This window comes from Heterodontus francisci, chromosome 5, assembly GCF_036365525.1.
Source record: "Heterodontus francisci isolate sHetFra1 chromosome 5, sHetFra1.hap1, whole genome shotgun sequence".
NCBI lineage: Eukaryota > Metazoa > Chordata > Chondrichthyes > Heterodontiformes > Heterodontidae > Heterodontus > Heterodontus francisci.
This window is the reverse complement of record NC_090375.1, coordinates 6,660,768-6,681,151: the sequence shown is the minus strand read 5'-3', so window position 1 is coordinate 6,681,151 and position 20,384 is coordinate 6,660,768. Positions and strand designations below refer to the sequence as shown.

General features: G+C 47.4%; 1 protein-coding gene across 4 annotated transcripts in view; it reads left to right on the top strand.

Annotated features, from left to right (window-relative positions):
• Positions 1–20,384, top strand: part of atg9b (autophagy related 9B) — a 175,859-nt gene that overhangs the window by 92,201 nt on the left and 63,274 nt on the right. For all 4 annotated transcript variants that reach the window (XM_068031055.1, XM_068031056.1, XM_068031054.1 and 1 more), the window contains exon 9: positions 17,549–17,728. In XM_068031055.1, the coding sequence (XP_067887156.1) occupies positions 17,549–17,728 (180 nt within the window). The remainder of the gene's footprint in view (positions 1–17,548; positions 17,729–20,384) is intronic.

The following is a 20,384-nucleotide window of genomic DNA, read 5'->3' as shown; positions in this document are numbered from 1 at the left end:
AAATGCTTTCAACCCAATGAAGTACTTCTGAAGTGTGATCACTGCTGTAATGTAGGAAGCACAGCAGCCAACTCTACGCAAAGCAAGCTCCCACAAACAGCAATGTGAGAATTACTGTATGATTTGCCTTTGTAATGTTGGTTGAAGGTTAAATATTGGCCAGGTCACTGGAGAGAACTCCCTTGCTCCTTTGCACAATAGTGCTGTGGGGTCTTTTACATCCACTGAGACAGGCCTTTGGTTTAATGTATCATCCGAAAGATGGCCCCTCCGGCAGGGTAGCACTCCCTCAATACTGCACTGGGAGTGTCAGCCTATATTTTTGCGTTGAAGTCCTGGAGTGGATCTTAAACCCACAAGATTATGACTCAGAGGCAAGAATGCTCCTAACTGAGCCACAGCCTAGATTCTGGGGCTCAATTCTTTGCAATGAGGTTTCAGCCTGAGGTTTTCGCATTAATATCGCTAGCTGCATGATAAGCTTCCTTAACATTCACAGATGGAGTAGTTAGAGTGAGAGTGGGGTAAGGAGTTGAAGTGGCAGCAACCGGAATCCAGGTCGCACTTAAGGACAAAACAAAGTCACAAAATTACGACCCAACGGCTGAAATCAGTTGACAGGAAGCATTATAGGACTGGAGTCACATGTAGCCCAGATTGGTTAAGGTTGGCAGGTTCGCTCCCCGAAGCACATAAGTGACCCAGGTGAGTTTTTAGGACAATCTGGCAGTTTTCATGGTCATTTTCTGGTGCTCTGCTTCATTGACTTTTTTTTTAGAATCATAGAATGCTTAAGGCACAGAAAGAGGCCATTTGGTCCAACGTGTCTGTGCCGACCAAAAGCTCGATCCATTCTAATCCCACCTTCCAGCATTTGGTCCGTAGCCCTGCAGCTTACGGCATTTGAGGTGCATATCCAGACTCCTTTTGAATGAGTTGAGGGTCTCTGCCTCAACTACTCTTTCAGGCAGTGAGTTCCAGACCCCCACCACCCTCTGGGTGAAAAAAATTTTCCTCATCTCCCCTCTAATTTTTCTACCAATCACTTTATATCGATGCCCCCTTGTCACTGACCTCTCTGCTAAGGTGAATAGACCCTTCACCTCCACCCTGTCCAGGACCCTCAAAATGTTGTACATTTCAATCAGATCTCCTCTCAGCTTTCTCTGTTCCAAGGAGAACAACCCCAGCCTATCCAATCTTTCCTCATAGCTGCATTTTTCCAGTCCTGGCAACACCCTCATAAATCTCCTCTGTACCCTCGCTAGTGCAATTACATCCTTTCTGTAATGAGGTGACCAGAACTGCACACAGTACTCAAGTTGTGGCCTAACCAATGAGTTACACAGTTCCAGCATAACCTCCCTGCTCTTATATTCTGTACCTCGACTAATAAAGGAAAGGATTCCATATGCCTTCTTAACCACCGTATTGACCTGTCCTGCTACCTTCAGGGATCTGTGGACATTCAATCCAAGGTCCCTCACTTCCTCTACACTTCTCAGTATTTTCCCATTAATCGTGTATTCCTTTGCCTTGTTTGACCTCCCCAAATGCATCACCTCACACTTCTCTGGGTTGAATTCCATTTGCCACTTTTCTACCCATCTGACCAGACTATCAATATCTTCCTGCAGCCTACAGCTATCCTCCTCGCTATCCACCATACAGCCAGTCTTACAGTTGTCTGCAAACTTCTTGATCATGCTCCCTACATTGATGTCCAAATCGTTAATATATACCACAAAAAGCAGGGGACCCAGTACTGAGCCCTGCGGAACGTCACTGGAAACAGCCCTCCAGTCGCTAAAACAGCCGTCAACAATTACCCTTTGTTTTTTGCTACTGAGCCAATTTTGTATCCACCTTGCTTGCATTTCCCTGGATGCCATGGGATTTTAATTTTCTAACCAGTCTGCCATGTGGGACCTTGTCAAAAGCCTTGCTAAAATCCATGTAGACCACATCAACTGCACTATACTCATCTATCTTCCTTGTTACTTCTTCAAAAAATTTGATCAAGTTGGTCAAACAAGATCTTCCCTTAACAAATCCATGCTGACTATCCTTGATTAACCTGTGCCTTTCCAAGTGACAGTTTATCCTGTCTCAGAATAGATTCAAATAATTTGCCCACTACTGAGGTTAGACTGACTGCCCTGTAATTATTCAGTCTATCCCTTGCTGCCTTTTTAAACAGAGGTACAATGTTACCCGCTCTCCAATCCTCTATCCACACCTGTATCCAGTGATGACTGGAAAATGATGGTCAGACCTTCCGTTATTTCCTTCCTTGCTGCTTTTAACAGTCTAGGATACATTTCATCTGGCCCTGGTGATTTATCAACTTTCAAGGATGCTAATCCCATTAATACTTCCTCCCTCCCTCTGTTTATCACATCCAATACTTCGCACTCCTCCTCCTTCACGACAATATCTGCATCGTCCCCCTCTTTTGTGAAGACGGGCGCAAAGTATTCATTAAGAACAATACCAACAGCTTCCACTCCTACACATAGGTTACCTTTTTGGTCTTTTATGGGCCCAACTCTCTCCTTAGTTATCCTCTTACTCTTAATGTATTGATAAAACATCTTTGGGTTCACCTTGAATTTGCTTGCCTTCAAGTAGCTGTTTCCAGTCCACTTTCGCTAAATCACTCCTCTGTTTAGAAAAATTGGCCTTGCCCCAACTGAGAACTCTAACTCCTGTTCTATCTCTGCCCTTTTCCATAATTGTGTTAAAACTGACTGAATTATGATCACTACCACCAAAATGCTCTCCCAGTGCCACTTTTACAAAGGCTTTGCCACATCTAAAAATGGCTGCCGCCATTTGCATTTGAAAACTTTGCACATTCCAAGGCATCAAAGTCGAGATACATGTCTGATTAGCCAAAACAATGGCTTGTCCTATTGATTGAGCTACCTGAGATTGCTTTCCTTAGCAAGACATTCAAAGCCATTCGGGGACATTAACGTTGAAAGGGCAAACCCCTCCAGGGGTGAACATTGACACCATGAGGCTTGAGAGATTGTAATTCCTACCCTTGAATCTCCTTCAAAGGTACCAGAGAATACACTGAGACAGTCATGGACCATCTGTCCATCCCTGTGAAAGCTGGGAGTATCGGGCTTCTTGAGTGTTGTTGGAGCTGTACCCGTCCAGAGTGTTCCAGCAGACCCCTGACTTGTGACTTTTAGTTAGTAGACAGGCTTTGGGGAGTCTGGAGGTGAGTTACTCGCCGCAGGATTCCCATGCTCTGACCTGCTGTTGCAGTCACTGTATTTCTTGAGTTGTTGTTGGAGCTGCACCCATCCAGGCAAGTGGAGAGTATTCCATCACACTTCTGACTTGTGCCTTGTAGATGGTGGACAGGCTTTGGGGAATCAGGAGGTGAGTTACTCGCCTCAGGATTCCTCGCCTCTGACCTGCTCTTGTAGCCACAGTATTTATATGGCTACTCCAGTTCAGTTTCTGGTCAATGGTAACCCCCAGGATGTTGATAGTGGGGGATTCAGCGATGGTAATGCCAGTGAATGTCAAGGGGAGATGGTTAGATTCTCTCTTGTTGGAGATGGTCATTGCCTGGCACTTGTGTGGCGCGAATGTTACTTGCCACTTATCAGCCCAAGCCTGGATATTGTCCAGGTCTTGCTGCATTTCTACACTGACTGCTTCAGTATCTGAGGTGTCGCAAATGGTGCTGAACATTGTGCAATCATCAGCGAACATCCCCACTCTGACCTTATGATGGAAAGAAGGTCATTGATGAAGCAGCTGAAGATGGTTGAGCCTAGGTCACTACCCTGAGGAACTCCTGCAGTGATGTCCTGGGACTGAGATGATTGACCTCCAACAACCACAACCATCTTCCTTTGTGCTAAGTACGATTCCAACCAGCGGAGAATTTTCCCCCTGATTCCCATTGACTTCAGTTTTGCGAGGGTTCCTTGATGCCATACTCGGTCAACTGCTGCCTTGATGTCAAGGGCAGTCACTCTCACCTCACCTCTGGAGTTCAGCTCTTTTGTCCATGTTTGAACCAAGGCTGTAATGAGGTCAGGAGCTGAGTGGCCTTGGCTGAACCCAAACTGAGCCTCATTGAGAAGATTATTGCTAAGCAAGTGCCGCTTGATAGCACTGTCGATGACATCTTCCATCACGATACTGATGTTCAAGAGTAGACTGATGGGGCGGTAATTGGACGGGTTGGATTTGTGCTGCTGTTTGTGTACAGGACATATCTGGGCAATTTTCCACATTGCCGGGTAGATGCCAGTATTGCAGTTGTACTGGAACAGCTTGGCTAGGGGCGTGGCAAGTTCTGGAGCACAGGTCTTCAGTACTATTGCCGGAATGTTGTCAGAGCCCATAGCCTTTGCAGTATCCACTGTCTTCAGTCGTTTCTTGATATCACGCAGAGTGAATCGAATTGGCTGAAGTCTGGCATCTGTGATGCAGGGGACTTCAGGAGGAGGCCGAGATGGATCATCAACTTGGCATTTCTGGCTGAAGATTATTGCAAATGCTTCAGCCTTATCTTTCGCACTGATGTGCTGGGCTCCCCCATCATTGAGGATGGGGATATTTGTGGAGCCACCTCCTCCAGTTAGTTGTTTAATTGTCCACCATCATTCACGGCTGTATGTGGCAGGACTGCAGAGCTTAGATCTGATGCTTATGGGATCGCTTAGTTCTGTCTATCGCATGCTGCTTATGCAGTTTGGTACGCAAGTAGTCCTGGGTTGTAGCTTCACCAGGTTGACACCTCATTTTGAGGTATGCCTGGTGCTGCTCCTGGCATGCCCTCCTGCACTCTTCATTGAACCAGGGTTGGTCTCCTGGCTTGATGGTAATGGTAGAGTGGGGAATATGCTGGGCCATGAGGTAACAAATGGTGATTGAGTACAATTCTGCTGCTGTTGATGGCCCGCAGCACATCATGGATGCCAAGTTTTGCATTGCTAGATGTGTTCGAAATCTATTCCAGATGGTAATGCCACAGAGCACGATAGAGGGTATCCTCGATGTGAAGACGGGACTTTGTCTCCACAAGGACTGTGTGGTGGTCACTCCTACCAATACTGTCATGGACAGATGCATCTGCGGCAGGCAGATTGGTGACGACATGGTCAAGTATATTTTTCCTTTTGTTGGTTCCCTCACCGCCTGCCGCAGACCCAGTCTAGTAGCTATGTCCTAGACATAGGGCTACCATACATTGAGGTCCCCCACCCAGAGTACATTCTGCGCCCTTGCCACTCTCTGCTTCCTCCAAGTGGTGTTCAACATGGAGGAGTACTGAGTCATCAGCTGAGGTGGGGGAGGGGGGGGGGGGTGGTGGGGGGCTGCGGTAGGTGGTGATCAGCAGGAGGTTTCCTTGCCCATGTTTGACCTGATGCCATGAGACTTCACGGGATCTGGAGTCAATGTTGAGGGCAACTTCCTCCCGACTGTATACCACTGTACTACCACCTCTGGTGGTTCTGTCCTGCTGGTGGGACAGGACATTACCGGGGATGGTGATTTTATTTTTATTTTTATTTAGAGATACAGCACTGAAACCGGCCCTTCGGCCCACCGAGTCTGTGCCAACCATCAACCACCCATTTATACTAATCCTACACTAATCCCATATTCCTACCACATCCCCACCTATCCCTATATTCCCCTACCACCTACCTATCCTCGGGGCAATTTATATTGGCCAATTTACCTATCAACCTGCAAGTCTTTTGGCTGTGGGAGGAAACCAGAGCACCTGGAGGAAACCCACGCAGACACAGGGAGAACTTATAAACTCCACACAGCCAGTACCCAGAATTGAACCCGGGTCGCTGGAGCTGTGAGGTTGCGGTGCTAACCACTGTGCCACTGTGATGGAGGTGTCTGGAACATTGTCTGTTAAGTATAACTGTCAGGCTGTTGCTGCAGTGCCTTTTGTAGATGGTACACACTGCTGCCACCATGCGTCGGTGGTGCAGGGAGTGAATGTTAGTGGATGGAGTGCCAATCAAGCTGGCTGCTTTGTCTTGGATGGTATTGAATACACACATTGTGTCTGTTTCAACTATACAAAATAAGTGACAGCCATTTGCTGGTTCATTGCTCAGGGCAATGCCTTGACCAAACAAAATCAAGCTGCCTGGTTTAAATTTTAAACAAAGCTTGGCAGTTAACTGTCAGTCACCATAAACTGGTGCATTCCCCATGGCAACACCTCCACCAATCAGAGTCCACTTGCCAACCATTCAGCACTCTCTTCTAATACAGTATAAATCTGTTGTTGCCTTTACATTGGTGTTCTTGCAAGTTGTCCTGCAAGACGAAAAGCTTCGACAAAATGTCTCTATTTTCAGCAATACTCAGGTTCTATACTACGAAACGACTATCGGTATTGATCGATTAAACGAATGGACAAAACTGCGGCAAATGGATTTCAATGTAGGCAAATGCAAGGTCATTCACTTTGGACCTAAAGAGGATAGAGCAGCATACTTTCTAAATGTTGAAAGGCTAGAAAGAGTGGAGGTCCATAGAGACTTGAGGATCCAGGTACATAGATAATAGTGTGTAAAATTAAAGCGCATGGGATTGGGGGTAGTGTATTGCGATGGATAGAAAATTGGTTGGCAGACAGGAAACAAAGGGTAGGGATAAATGGGTCTTTTTCCGAATGGCAGGCAGTGACTAGTGGGGTACCACAGGGATCGGTGCTAGGACCCCAGCTATTCACAATATATATTAATGATTTAGATAAGGGAACTAAATGTGATATCTCTAAATTTGCAGATAACACAAAACTAGGTGGGAGGGTGAGTTGTGAGGAGAATGCAGAGAGGCTTCAGGGTGATTTGGACAAGTTGAGTGAGTGGGCTAATGCATGGCAGATGCAGTATAATGTGGATAAATGTGATGTTATCCACTTTGCTAGCAAAAGCAGGAAGGCAGATTATTATCTGAACGGCTATAAACTGAGAGAGGGGAATATGCAGCGAGACCTGGGTGTTCTCGTATACCAGTTGCTGAAGGTAAGCATGCAGGTGCAACGGGCGGTAAAAAAGGCAAATGGTATGTTGGCCTTCATAGCGAGAGGATTAGAGTACAGGAGCAGGGATGTCTTGCTGCAATTATACAGGGCCTTGGTGAGGCCACATCTGGAATATTATGTGCAGTTTTGGACTCCTTATCTGAGGAAGGATGTTCTTGCTATAGAGGGAGTGCAGCAAAGGTTTACCACACTAATTCCTGGGATGGCAGGACTGACATATCAGAAGAGATTGAGTCGGTTAGGATTATATTTGCTGGAGTTCAGAAGAGTGAAGGGGAATCTCATAGAAACCTATAAAATTCTAACAGGACTTGACAGGGTAGATGCAGGAAGGATGTTCCCGATGGTGGGGGAGTCCAGAACCAGGGTCATAGTCTAAGGATACGGGGTAAACCTTTCAGGACTGAGATGAGGAGAAATTTCTTCACCCAGAGAGTGGTGAGCCTGTGGAATTCGCTACCACAGAAAGCAGTTGAGGCCAAAACATTTTATGTTTTCAAGAAGGAGTTAGATATAGCTGTTGGGTCTAAAGGGATCAAAGGGTTTGGGGCGAAAGCCGGAACAGGTTACTGAGTTGGATGATCAGCCATGATCATAATGAATGGCGGAGCAGGCTCGAAGGGCCAAATGGCCTACTCCTGCTCCTATTTTCTATGTTTCTATGCTTCGATAATTAAATTGTTAACAACAGGTACAGAAAGTAATCAAAAAGGCTAATGGAATGTTGGCCTTTATATCGAGAGGATTAGAATACAAGGGGGTAGAATTTAAGCTTCAGAGATACAAAGCCCTGGTTAGACCACACCTGGAGTTACTAGGAGCAGTTCTGGACACTACACCTTAGGAAGGATATATTGGCCTTGGAGGGAGTGCAGTGTAGATTCGCCAGAGTGATTCCTGGACTGCAAGGGTTAAATTACAAGGAGAGATTACACAAACTAGGGTTGTTTTCTCTGGAGTTTAGAAGGTTAAGGGTTGATTCGATCAAAGTTTTCAAGATGTTAAGGGGAACTGATGGGGTAGATAGAGAGAAACTATATCCACTGTTTGGGGTGTCTATGACTAGGGGACATAGTCTAAAATATAGAGCCAGACCTTACAGGAGGCAAATTAAGAAATACTTCGACGCACTAAGATCATAAGAAATAGGAGCAGGAGTCAGCCATTCGGCGCCTCAAGCCTGGCTTATCTGATTGTGGCCTTAACACCTCTTTCCTGCCTGCCCCTCCCAAACCACCCCCCCCCCCACCCCGCCCTGCCAATAACCATGGACTCCCTTGTAGATCAAAAATCTGTCTAACTCCGCCTTGGATATATTCAATGATCCAGCCTCCACTGCTGTCTGGGGAAGTGAATTCCAAAGATTAACAACCTCTGAGAGAAGAAATTCTTCCTCATCTCTGTCTTAAATGGGAGACCTCTTATTCTGAAACTGTGCCCCCAGTTCTAGATTCCCCCACAAGGGGAAACATCCTCTCGGCATCTACCCAGTGAAGCCCCTTCAGAATCTTACGTGTTTCAAGAAAATAAATTCTTCTAAACTGCAATGAGTCGATGCCCAACCTGCTCAACCTTTCCTCATAAGACAAGGCTTTCATCCCAAGAATCAACCTAGTGAACTGTCCCCAGTGCAAGTATAATTCTCCTTAAGTAAGGAGATCGAAGGATGGGAGAAGTTTAGAATACTTTTCCGCAAACGACAATTGATGGCAGATCGGCTGTTAACTTTAAATCTGAGAATAATAGATATTTATTAGTCAAAGGTCTGAAGGGAAATAGGGCAACGGTGGGTCTTGGGAGTTAGGTCGCAGATCTCATTGCATGGGAGCAACAGATTTGAGGGCCTAAATGGCCACCTCCTGTTGCTGTGTCCCAACTTGGGGAGAATTTCCTGCCTCGGGTGAGTATGGAGTGAGGAAAAAGAAATTCGGGGCCAAGTTCATTGTTTCATATTGGGGTGATTCTGTCTGGCCCTCACTGTGTGATATTGGGGTGATTCTGTTTGGCCCTCACTGGTATTGGGGTGATACTGTCTGGCCCTCACTGTGTGATATTGGGGTGAATCTGTCTGGCCCTCACTGTGTGATATTGGTGTGATTCTGTCTGGCCCTCACTGGTATTGGGGTGATTCTGTCTGGCCCTCACTGTGTGATATTGGGGTGATTCTGTCCGGCCCTCACTGTGTGATATTGGGGTGATTCTGTCTGGCCCTCACTGGTATTGGGGTGATTCTGTCTGGCCCTCACTGTGTGATATTGGGCTGATTCTGTCTGGCCCTCACTGTGTGATATTCGGGTGATTCTGTCTGGCCCTCACTGTGTGATATTGGGTTGATTCTGTCTGGCCCTCACTGTGTGATATTCGGGTGATTCTGTCCGGCCCTCACTGTGTGATATTGGGCTGATTCTGTCTGGCCCTCACTGTGTGATATTCGGGTGATTCTGCCTGACCCTCACTGTGTGATATTGGGATTAATCTGTCTGATCCTCACTGTGTGATATTGGGGTGATTCTGCCTGGCCCTGACTGTGTGTTGTTGGGATGATTCTGTCTGACCCTCACTGTGTGATAATGAGGTGATTCTGTCTGGACCTCACTGTGTGATATTGGGGTGATTCCGTCTGACCCTCACTGTGTGATATTGGGGTGATTCTGCCTGACCCTCACTGTGTGATAATGAGGTGATTCTGTCTGGACCTCACTGTGTGGTATTGAGATGATTCTGTCTGGCCCTCACTGTGTGATATTGGGGTGATTCCGTCTGACCCTCACTGTGTGATAATGAGGTGATTCTGTCTGGACCTCACTGTGTGATATTGAGATGATTCTGTCTGGCCCTCACTGTGTGATATTGGGGTGATTCCGTCTGACCCTCACTGTGTGATAATGAGGTGATTCTGTCTGGACCTCACTGTGTGGTATTGAGATGATTCTGTCTGGCCCTCACTGTGTGATATTGGGGTGATTCTGCCTGACCCTCACTGTGTGATATTGAGATGATTCTGTCTGGCCCTCACTGTGTGATATTGGGGTGATTCCGTCTGACCCTCACTGTGTGATAATGAGGTGATTCTGTCTGGACCTCACTGTGTGATATTGGGGTGATTCTGTCTGACCCTCACTGTTTGATATTGGGGTGATTCTGTCTGGCCCTCACTGTGTGTTGTTGGGGTGTTTCTGTCAGCCCCTGACTGTGTGATATTCGGGTGATTCTGTCTGACCCTCACTGTGTGGTATTCGGGTGATTCTGCCTGACCCTCACTGTGTGATATTGGGATTAATCTGTCTGATCCTCACTGTGTGATAATGGGGTGATTCTGTCTGACCCTCACTGTGTGAATTGGGATTAGTCTGTCTGGCGCTGACTGTGTGATACTGGGGTGATTCTGTCTGGCCCTCACTGTGTGATATTGGGGTGATTCTGTCTGGCCCTCAATGTGTGATATTGGGGTGATTCTGTCTGGCCCTCACTGGGTGATATTGGGGTGATTCTACCCGGCCCTCACTGTGTGATATTGGGCTGATTCTGTCTGGCCCTCACTGTGTGATATTGGGGTGATTTTGTCTGGCCCTCACTGTGTGGTATTGGGGTGATTCCGTCTGACCCTCACTGTGTGGTATTGGGGTGATTCTGTCTGGCCCTCACTGGGTGATATTGGGGTGATTCTACCCGGCCCTCACTGTGTGATATTGGGCTGATTCTGTCTGGCCCTAACTCTGTGATATTGGGATGATTCTGTGTGGCCCTCAATGTGTGATATTGGGGTGATTCTGTCTGGCCCTAACTCTGTGATATTGGGATGATTCTGTGTGGCCCTCAATGTGTGATATTGGGGTGATTCTGTCTGGCCCTAACTCTGTGATATTGGGGTGATGCTGTCTGGCCCTCACTGGGTGATATTGGGGTGATTCTACCCGGCCCTCACTGTGTGATATTGGGCTGATTCTGTCTGGCCCTAACTCTGTGATATTGGGATGATTCTGTGTGGCCCTCAATGTGTGATATTGGGGTGATTCTGTCTGGCCCTCACTGTGTGATATTGGGGTGATTCTGCCTGACCCTCACTGTGTGATATTGGGGTGATTCCGTCTGACCCTCACTGTGTGATATTGGGGTGATTCTGCCTGACCCTCACTGTGTGATAATGAGGTGACTCTGTCTGGACCTCACTGTGTGATATTGGGGTGATGCTGTCTGGCCCTCACTGTGTGATATTGGGATGATTCTGTCTGGCCCTAACTGTGTGATATTGGGATGATTCTGTCTGGCCCTCACTGTGTGATATTGGGATGATTCTGTCTGGCCCTCACTGGGTGATATTGGGGTGATGCTGTCTGGCCCTAACTGTGTGATATTGGGGTGATTCTGCCTGACCCTCACTGTGTGATAATGAGGTGACTCTGTCTGGACCTCACTGTGTGATATTGGGATGATTCTGTCTGGCCCTCACTGGGTGATATTGGGGTGATGCTGTCCGGCCCTCACTGTGTGATAATGGGGTGATTCTGTCTGGCCCTAACTGTGTGATATTGGGATGATTCTGTCTGGCCCTCACTGGGTGATATTGCGGTGATTCTGTCTGGCCCTCACTGTGTGATATTGGGATGATTCTGTGTGGCCCTCAATGTGTGATATTGGGGTGATTCTGTCTGGCCCTCACTGGGTGATATTGGGGTGATTCTACCCGGCCCTCACTGTGTGTTGTTGGGGTGATTCTGTCTGGCCCTAACTCTGTGATATTGGGATGATTCTGTGTGGCCCTCAATGTGTGATATTGGGGTGATTCTGTCTGGCCCTCACTGTGTGATATTGGGATGATTTTGTCTGGCCCTCACTGTGTGATATTGGGGTGATTCTACCCGGCCCTCACTGTGTGATATTGGGCTGATTCTGACTGTGTGATTTTGGGGTGATTCTGTCTGACCCTCACTGTGTGATATTGGGGTGATTCTGTCTTGCCCTCACTGTGTGATATTGGGGTGATTCTGTCTGGCCCTCACTGTGTGTTGTTGGGGTGTTTCTGTCTGCCCCTGACTGTGTGATACTGGGGTGATTTTGTCTGGCCCTGACTGTGTGATATTGGGGTGATTCTGTCTGGCCCTCACTGTGTGATATTGGGGTGATTTTGTCTGGCCCTGACTGTGTGATATTGGACTTATTCTATCTGACCCTCACTGTGTGATAATGGGGTGATTCTGTCTGGTCCACACTGTGTGATATTGGGATTAGTCTGTCTGGCCCTAACTGTGATATTGGGGTGATTCTGTCTGGCCCTCACTGTGTGATATTTGGGTGATTCTGTCTGGCCCTCACTGAATGATATTGGAGTGATTCTGTCTGGCCCTCACTGTGTGATATTGGGGTGATTTTGTCTGGTCCTCACTGTGTGATATTGGGGTGATTCTGTCTGGCCCTCACTGTGTGATATTGGGGTGATTCTGTCTGGCCCTCACTGTGTGATACGGGGGTGATTCTGTCTGACCCTCACTGTGTGATTTTGGGGTGATTCTGTCGAACCCTCACTGTGTGATATTGGGGTGATTCTGTCTGGCCCTCACTGTGTGATATTGAGATGATTCTGTCCTGCCCTCACTGTGTGATATTGAGATGATTCTGTCCTGCCCTCACTGTGTGATATTGAGATCATTCTGTCTGACCCTCACTGTGTGATATTGGGGTGATTCTGTCTGGCCCTCACTGTGTGATATTGGGGTGATTCTGTCTGGCCCTCACTGTGTGATATTGGGGTGATTCTGTCTGGCCCTCACTGTGTGATATTGGGGTGATTCTGTCTGGCCCTCACTGTGTGATATTGGGGTCATTCTGTCTGGCCCTGACTGTGTGATATTGGGGTGATTCTGTCTGGCCCTCACTGTGTGATATTGAGATGATTCTGTCCTGCCCTCACTGTGTGATATTGAGATCATTCTGTCTGACCCTTACTGTGTGATATTGGGGTGATTCTGTCTGGCCCTCACTGTGTGATATTGGGGTGATTTTGTCTGGCCCTCACTGTGTGATATTGGGGTGATTCTGTCTGGCCCTGACTGTGTGATATTGGGGTGATTCTGTCTGGCCCTCACTGTGTGATATTGGGGTCATTCTGTCTGGCCCTGACTGTGTGATATTGGGGTGATTCTGTCTGGCCCTCACTGTGTGATATTGGGGTCATTCTGTCTGGCCCTGACTGTGTGATATTGGGGTGATTCTGTCTGGCCCTCACTGTGTGATATTGAGATGATTCTGTCCTGCCCTCACTGTGTGATATTGAGATCATTCTGTCTGACCCTTACTGTGTGATATTGGGGTGATTCTGTCTGGCCCTCACTGTGTGATATTGGGGTGATTCTGTCTGGCCCTCACTGTGTGATATTGGGGTGATTCTGTCTGGCCCTCACTGTGTGATATTGGGGTGATTTTGTCTGGCCCTCACTGTGTGATATTGGGGTGATTTTGTCTGGCCCTCACTGTGTGATATTGAGATGATTCTGTCCTGCCCTCACTGTGTGATATTGGGGTGATTCTGTCTGGCCCTCACTGTGTGATATTGGGGTGATTCTGTCTGGCCCTGACTGTGTGATATTGGGGTGATTCTGTCTGGCCCTCACTGTGTGATATTGGGGTGATTCTGTCTGGCCCTCACTGTGTGATATTGGGCTGATTCTGACTGTGTGATTTTGGGGTGATTCTGTCTGACCCTCACTGTGTGATATTGGGGTGATTCTGTCTTGCCCTCACTGTGTGATATTGGGGTGATTCTGTCTGGCCCTCACTGTGTGTTGTTGGGGTGTTTCTGTCTGCCCCTGACTGTGTGATACTGGGGTGATTTTGTCTGGCCCTGACTGTGTGATATTGGGGTGATTCTGTCTGGCCCTCACTGTGTGATATTGGGGTGATTTTGTCTGGCCCTGACTGTGTGATATTGGACTTATTCTATCTGACCCTCACTGTGTGATAATGGGGTGATTCTGTCTGGTCCACACTGTGTGATATTGGGATTAGTCTGTCTGGCCCTAACTGTGATATTGGGGTGATTCTGTCTGGCCCTCACTGTGTGATATTTGGGTGATTCTGTCTGGCCCTCACTGAATGATATTGGAGTGATTCTGTCTGGCCCTCACTGTGTGATATTGGGGTGATTTTGTCTGGTCCTCACTGTGTGATATTGGGGTGATTCTGTCTGGCCCTCACTGTGTGATATTGGGGTGATTCTGTCTGGCCCTCACTGTGTGATACGGGGGTGATTCTGTCTGACCCTCACTGTGTGATTTTGGGGTGATTCTGTCGAACCCTCACTGTGTGATATTGGGGTGATTCTGTCTGGCCCTCACTGTGTGATATTGAGATGATTCTGTCCTGCCCTCACTGTGTGATATTGAGATGATTCTGTCCTGCCCTCACTGTGTGATATTGAGATCATTCTGTCTGACCCTTACTGTGTGATATTGGGGTGATTCTGTCTGGCCCTCACTGTGTGATATTGGGGTGATTCTGTCTGGCCCTCACTGTGTGATATTGGGGTGATTCTGTCTGGCCCTCACTGTGTGATATTGGGGTGATTCTGTCTGGCCCTCACTGTGTGATATTGGGGTCATTCTGTCTGGCCCTGACTGTGTGATATTGGGGTGATTCTGTCTGGCCCTCACTGTGTGATATTGAGATGATTCTGTCCTGCCCTCACTGTGTGATATTGAGATCATTCTGTCTGACCCTTACTGTGTGATATTGGGGTGATTCTGTCTGGCCCTCACTGTGTGATATTGGGGTGATTTTGTCTGGCCCTCACTGTGTGATATTGGGGTGATTCTGTCTGGCCCTGACTGTGTGATATTGGGGTGATTCTGTCTGGCCCTCACTGTGTGATATTGGGGTCATTCTGTCTGGCCCTGACTGTGTGATATTGGGGTGATTCTGTCTGGCCCTCACTGTGTGATATTGGGGTCATTCTGTCTGGCCCTGACTGTGTGATATTGGGGTGATTCTGTCTGGCCCTCACTGTGTGATATTGAGATGATTCTGTCCTGCCCTCACTGTGTGATATTGAGATCATTCTGTCTGACCCTTACTGTGTGATATTGGGGTGATTCTGTCTGGCCCTCACTGTGTGATATTGGGGTGATTCTGTCTGGCCCTCACTGTGTGATATTGGGGTGATTCTGTCTGGCCCTCACTGTGTGATATTGGGGTGATTTTGTCTGGCCCTCACTGTGTGATATTGGGGTGATTTTGTCTGGCCCTCACTGTGTGATATTGAGATGATTCTGTCCTGCCCTCACTGTGTGATATTGGGGTGATTCTGTCTGGCCCTCACTGTGTGATATTGGGGTGATTCTGTCTGGCCCTGACTGTGTGATATTGGGGTGATTCTGTCTGGCCCTCACTGTGTGATATTGGGGTGATTCTGTCTGGCCCTCACTGTGTGATATTGGGGTGATTCTGTCTGGCCCTCACTGTGTGATATTGGGGTCATTCTGTCTGGCCCTGACTGTGTGATATTGGGGTGATTCTGTCTGGCCCTCACTGTGTGATATTGGGGTGATTCTGTCTGGCCCTCACTGTGTGATATTGGGGTGATTCTGTCTGGCTCTCACTGTGTGATATTGGGGTGATTTTGTCTGGCCCTCACTGTGTGATATTGGGGTGATTTTGTCTGGCCCTCACTGTGTGATATTGGGGTGATTCTGTCTGGCCCTCACTGTATGATATTGGGGTGATTCTGTCTGGCTCTCACTGTGTGATATTGGGGTGATTTTGTCTGGCCCTCACTGTGTGATATTGGGGTGATTTTGTCTGGCCCTCACTGTGTGATATTGGGGTGATTCTGTCTGGCCCTCACTTTGTGATATTGGGGTGATTCTGTCTGGCCCTGACTGTGTGATATTGGGGTGAATCTGTCTGGCCCTCACTGTGTGATATTGGGGTGATTTTGTCTGTCCCTCACTGTGTGATATTGGGGTTATTTTGTCTGGCCCTCACTGTATGATATTGGGGTGATTCTGTCTGGCCCTCACTGTGTGATATTGGTGTGATTCTGTTTGGCCCTGACTCTGTGATATTGGGGTGATTTTGTCTTGCCCTCACTGTGTGATATTGGGGTGATTTTGTCTTGCCCTCACTGTGTGATATTGGGGTGATTCTGTCTGACCCTCACTGTGTGGTATTGGGGTGAATCTGTCTGACCCTCACAGTGTGATATTGAGAAGATTCTGTCTGGCCCTCACTGTGTGATAATGGGGCGATTCTGTCTGGCCCTCACTGTGTGATATTGGGGCGATTCTGTCTGGCTCTCACTGTGTGATATTGAGATGATTTTGTCTGGCCCTCACTGTGTGATATTGGGTGATTCTGGCTGACTCTCGATGTGTGATATCGGGGTGATTCTGTCTGGCCCTCACTGTGTGATATTGAGATGATTCTGTCTGGCCCTCACTGTGTGATATTGGGCTCATTTTGACTGACGCTCACAGTTTGATATTGTGATGATTCTGGCTGGCCCTCACTGTGTGATATTGAGATGATTCTGTCTGACCCTCACTGTGTGATATTGAGATGATTTTGTCTGGCCCTCACTGTGTGATATTGGGTGATTCTGGCTGACTCTCGATGTGTGATATCGGGGTGATTCTGTCTGACCTTCAATGTGTGATATCGGGGTGATTCTTTCTGACTATCGATTTGTGATATCAGAGTGATTCTGACTGACCCCCGATGTGTGATATGAGGGTGATTCTGACTGACAGCCAAGAACAAAGAACAGTGCAGCACAGGAACAGGCCATTCGGCCCTCCAAGCCTGCTCCGATCTTGATGCCTGCCTAAACTAACACCTTCTGCACTTCCGGGGACCGTATCTCTCTATTCCCATCCTATTCATGTATTTGTCAAGATGCCTCTTAAACGTCGCAATCGCACCTGCTTCCGCCACCTCTCCCGGCAGCAAGTTCCAGGCACTCACACCCTCTGTGTAAAGAACTTGCCTCGCACATCCCCTCTAAACTTTGCCGCTCGCACCTTAAACCTATGTCCCCTATTAACTGACTCTTCCACCCTGGGAAAAAGCTTCTGACTATCCACTCTGTCCATGCTGCTTATAACTTTGTAAACCTCTATCATGTCGCCCCTCCACCTCCATCGTTCCAGTGAAAACAATCCGAGTTTATCCAACTTCTCCTCGTAGCTAATGCCCTCCAGACCAGGCTACATCCTGGTAAACCTTTTCTGTACCCTCTCCAAAGCCTCCACATCGTTCTGGTAGTGTGGCGACCAGAATTGCACGCAATATTCTAAGTGTGGCCTAACTAAAGTTCTGCACAGCAGAAGTTCTGACCTTCGATGTGTGATTTTGGGGTGATTCTGACTGACCTTCGATGTGTGATATCAGGCTGTTTCTGACTGACCCTCGGTGTGTGATATCAGGCTGTTTCTGACTGACCCTCGATGTATGTTGTCAGGCTGTTTCTGACTGACCCTCAATCTCCTGTTTGACACTTTCCAGGTGTTTATTCTGGAGGAATTGCTCAGTCCCATCATCACTCCATTTGTGCTGATCTTCTCCTTGCGACCAAAATCCCTGGAGATCATCGACTTTTTCCGGAACTTCTCAGTGGAGGTGGTCGGAGTGGGCGATATCTGCTCCTTTGCACAGATGGATGTTAGGAAACACGGAAATCCAATGGTATGTTAGCTACAGTAGGTGCCATTGCACACAGCTGGGTAACTGTGGAAACCTGTTCCCTTCACTCACTTTTGCTGAACGCCGTCTCCGACCCCTGAACTACGCATTGTGTTACACAGGGTCTCCGGCTTAGATTTTAGCCTGGATCTGTGGTCTGTGACTTGGGGTTATTGTGAGGTTGGATGACCCAGAAGAACAGGTTTCCGGAATGTCCTGTAGAATTTAACTGCACGGCTCCTTTAAATTTGTTTTCTGTGGGATTCCCACCCACAGGCTGCCTGATTGACAGACTGGAGGCCTTTCAGGCAGTAAGCCTGTTACACAAGGCTGAAGCCTACAAGAGGATCTGTGTGTTTTGGGGGGTGTGGATGGGGTGAGGAGGGGTGGTACATATGGTGGTTGGAAGGAGTGAGCAGATGGATTGGGGTTTACTGGGTAGCTTGTTGGGCCTGGAGGAAACACTCCTGCTCCTCCTGACCCACAAGCAGTGCTGTAAAGGCACTTACCTTTTGGATTCAGCCCTTCTCGCCTTCTTTAAGATTCCCAGTCTCCTGAGGCCTGGGAACCAGTCTGTTATAAATAGAATGACTGTTAAAATGAAGGTACGCAGCCTCATTTAAATATTTAAATGACCAACCCACTTCCCATGAGAGAGCGGGGCAGTAGGATTAGTTTGGGATTGTTATAGAGCTATGGGGAGACAGCGGGACAGTGGGATTAGCCTATCATAACATGTTGGAATTTCACATTCAGTTTGATGGTGAGAAGTTTGGGACTGTAACTAGTGTCTTAAACTTAAATAAAGGCAATTACAAGGGTATAAAGACAGAGTTGGCTAAAGTGGACTGGGAAAATTAAGTTGCAAGGTCAGATGGGAGAGAAGCAGTGGCAGACATTTAAGGAGATATTTCATAACTCTCAGCAAAGATATATTCCACTGAGAAAGAAAGGCTGAAAGAGAAGGATGCACCATCTGCGGCTAGCAAAGGAAGTTAAGAATGGTGTCAGATTGAAAGAAAAGGCGTACAATGCTGCAAAGATTCATGGTAGACCAAAAGATTGGAAAAATTTTAGAAACCAGCAGAGGATGACCAAAAAAAAATCGTGGGAGAAATTAAAGTATGAGAGTAATCTGGAAAGAAATATAAAAACAGACAGTAAAAGCTTCTACAAATATATAAAAAGGAAGTGAATAGCTAAAGTAAGAGTTGTTCCCTGAGAGGATGAGACTGGGGAATTAATCATGGGAAACAAGGAAATGGCAGAAATTTTGAACAGGTATTTTGTATCTGTCGTCACAGTAGAAGACACAGAAAATCCAAGAGTAGGAGAAAATCAAGAGACAAGAGGGAGGGAGGAACTTAAAACAATCACTATCACTAGAGAAAAAGTACTGGGCAAACTAATGGGACTAAAGGCTGACAAGTCCTCTAGACCTGATGGCCTGCATCCTAGGGTCTTCAAAGAAGTAGGGCAACACAGTGGCGCAGTGGTTAGCACCGCAGCCTCACATCTCCAGCGACCCAGGTTCAATTCTGGGTACTGCCTGTGCGGAGTTTGCAAGTTCTCCCTGTGACTGGGTGGGTTTCCTCCGGGTGCTCCAGTTTCCTCCCACATGGCAAAGACTTGCAGTTTGATGGGTAAATTGGCCATTGTAAAAAAAATGCCCCTAGTGTAGGTAGGTGGTAGGAGAATTGAGGGAAGGTGGGGATGTGAGGGAAAAATGGGATTAATGTAGGATTAGTATAAATGGGTGGTTGATGGTTGGCGCGGACTCGGTGGGCTGAAGGGCCTGTTTCGGTGCTGTATCTCTCTATGACGCTAAGTAGCTGCAGAGATAGTGGATGCATTGAGTACTGTGTACAATTCTGGGCACCACACTATAGGAAGGATGTGATTGCACTGGAGAGGGTGCAGAGGAGATTGTTGCCTGGGCTGGAGCATTTCATCTATGAAGCAAAACTGAAAAGGCCAGGGTTGTTTTCCTTAGAATAGAGAAGGATGAGGGGGGACATGATTGAGGTATACAAAATTATGAGGGGCATTGATAGGTTAGATAGGAAGAGACTTTTTCCCTTAGCGGAGGGGTCAATAATCAGGGGGCATAGATTCAAGGTAAGGGGCAGGAGGTTTCGAGGGGATTTGAGGAAAAATGTTTTCACCCAGAGGGTGGTTGGATTCTGGAACGCACTGCCTGAAGAGGTAGTTGAGGCAGGAATCCTCACAACATTTAAGAAGTATTTAGATGAGCACTTGAAACACCATAGCAATCAAGGCTATGGGCCAAATGCTGAAAAATGGGAATAGAATAGTGAGGTGCTTGATGGCCGGCACAGACACGATGGGCTGAAGGGCCTTAATCTGTGCTGTATGACTCTATTGGTTGTAATCTTCAAAATTCCCTAGATTCTGGAAAGGTCCCTGCAAATTGGAAAACCACAAATGTAACACCTGTATTTAGGGAAGGTGGGATGGGTCGGTGGGGGGTGTGGAGACGGCGACAAAAAGCAGGAAGCTATAGGCTATTAGCCTGACATCTGTCATTGGGAAAATGCTGGATTCCATTATTAAGGAAGTAGTAGCAGGACATTTAGAAAATCATAAGGCAATCAGGCAGAGTCAACATGGTTTTATGAAAAGGACAAATTTGTTTGAA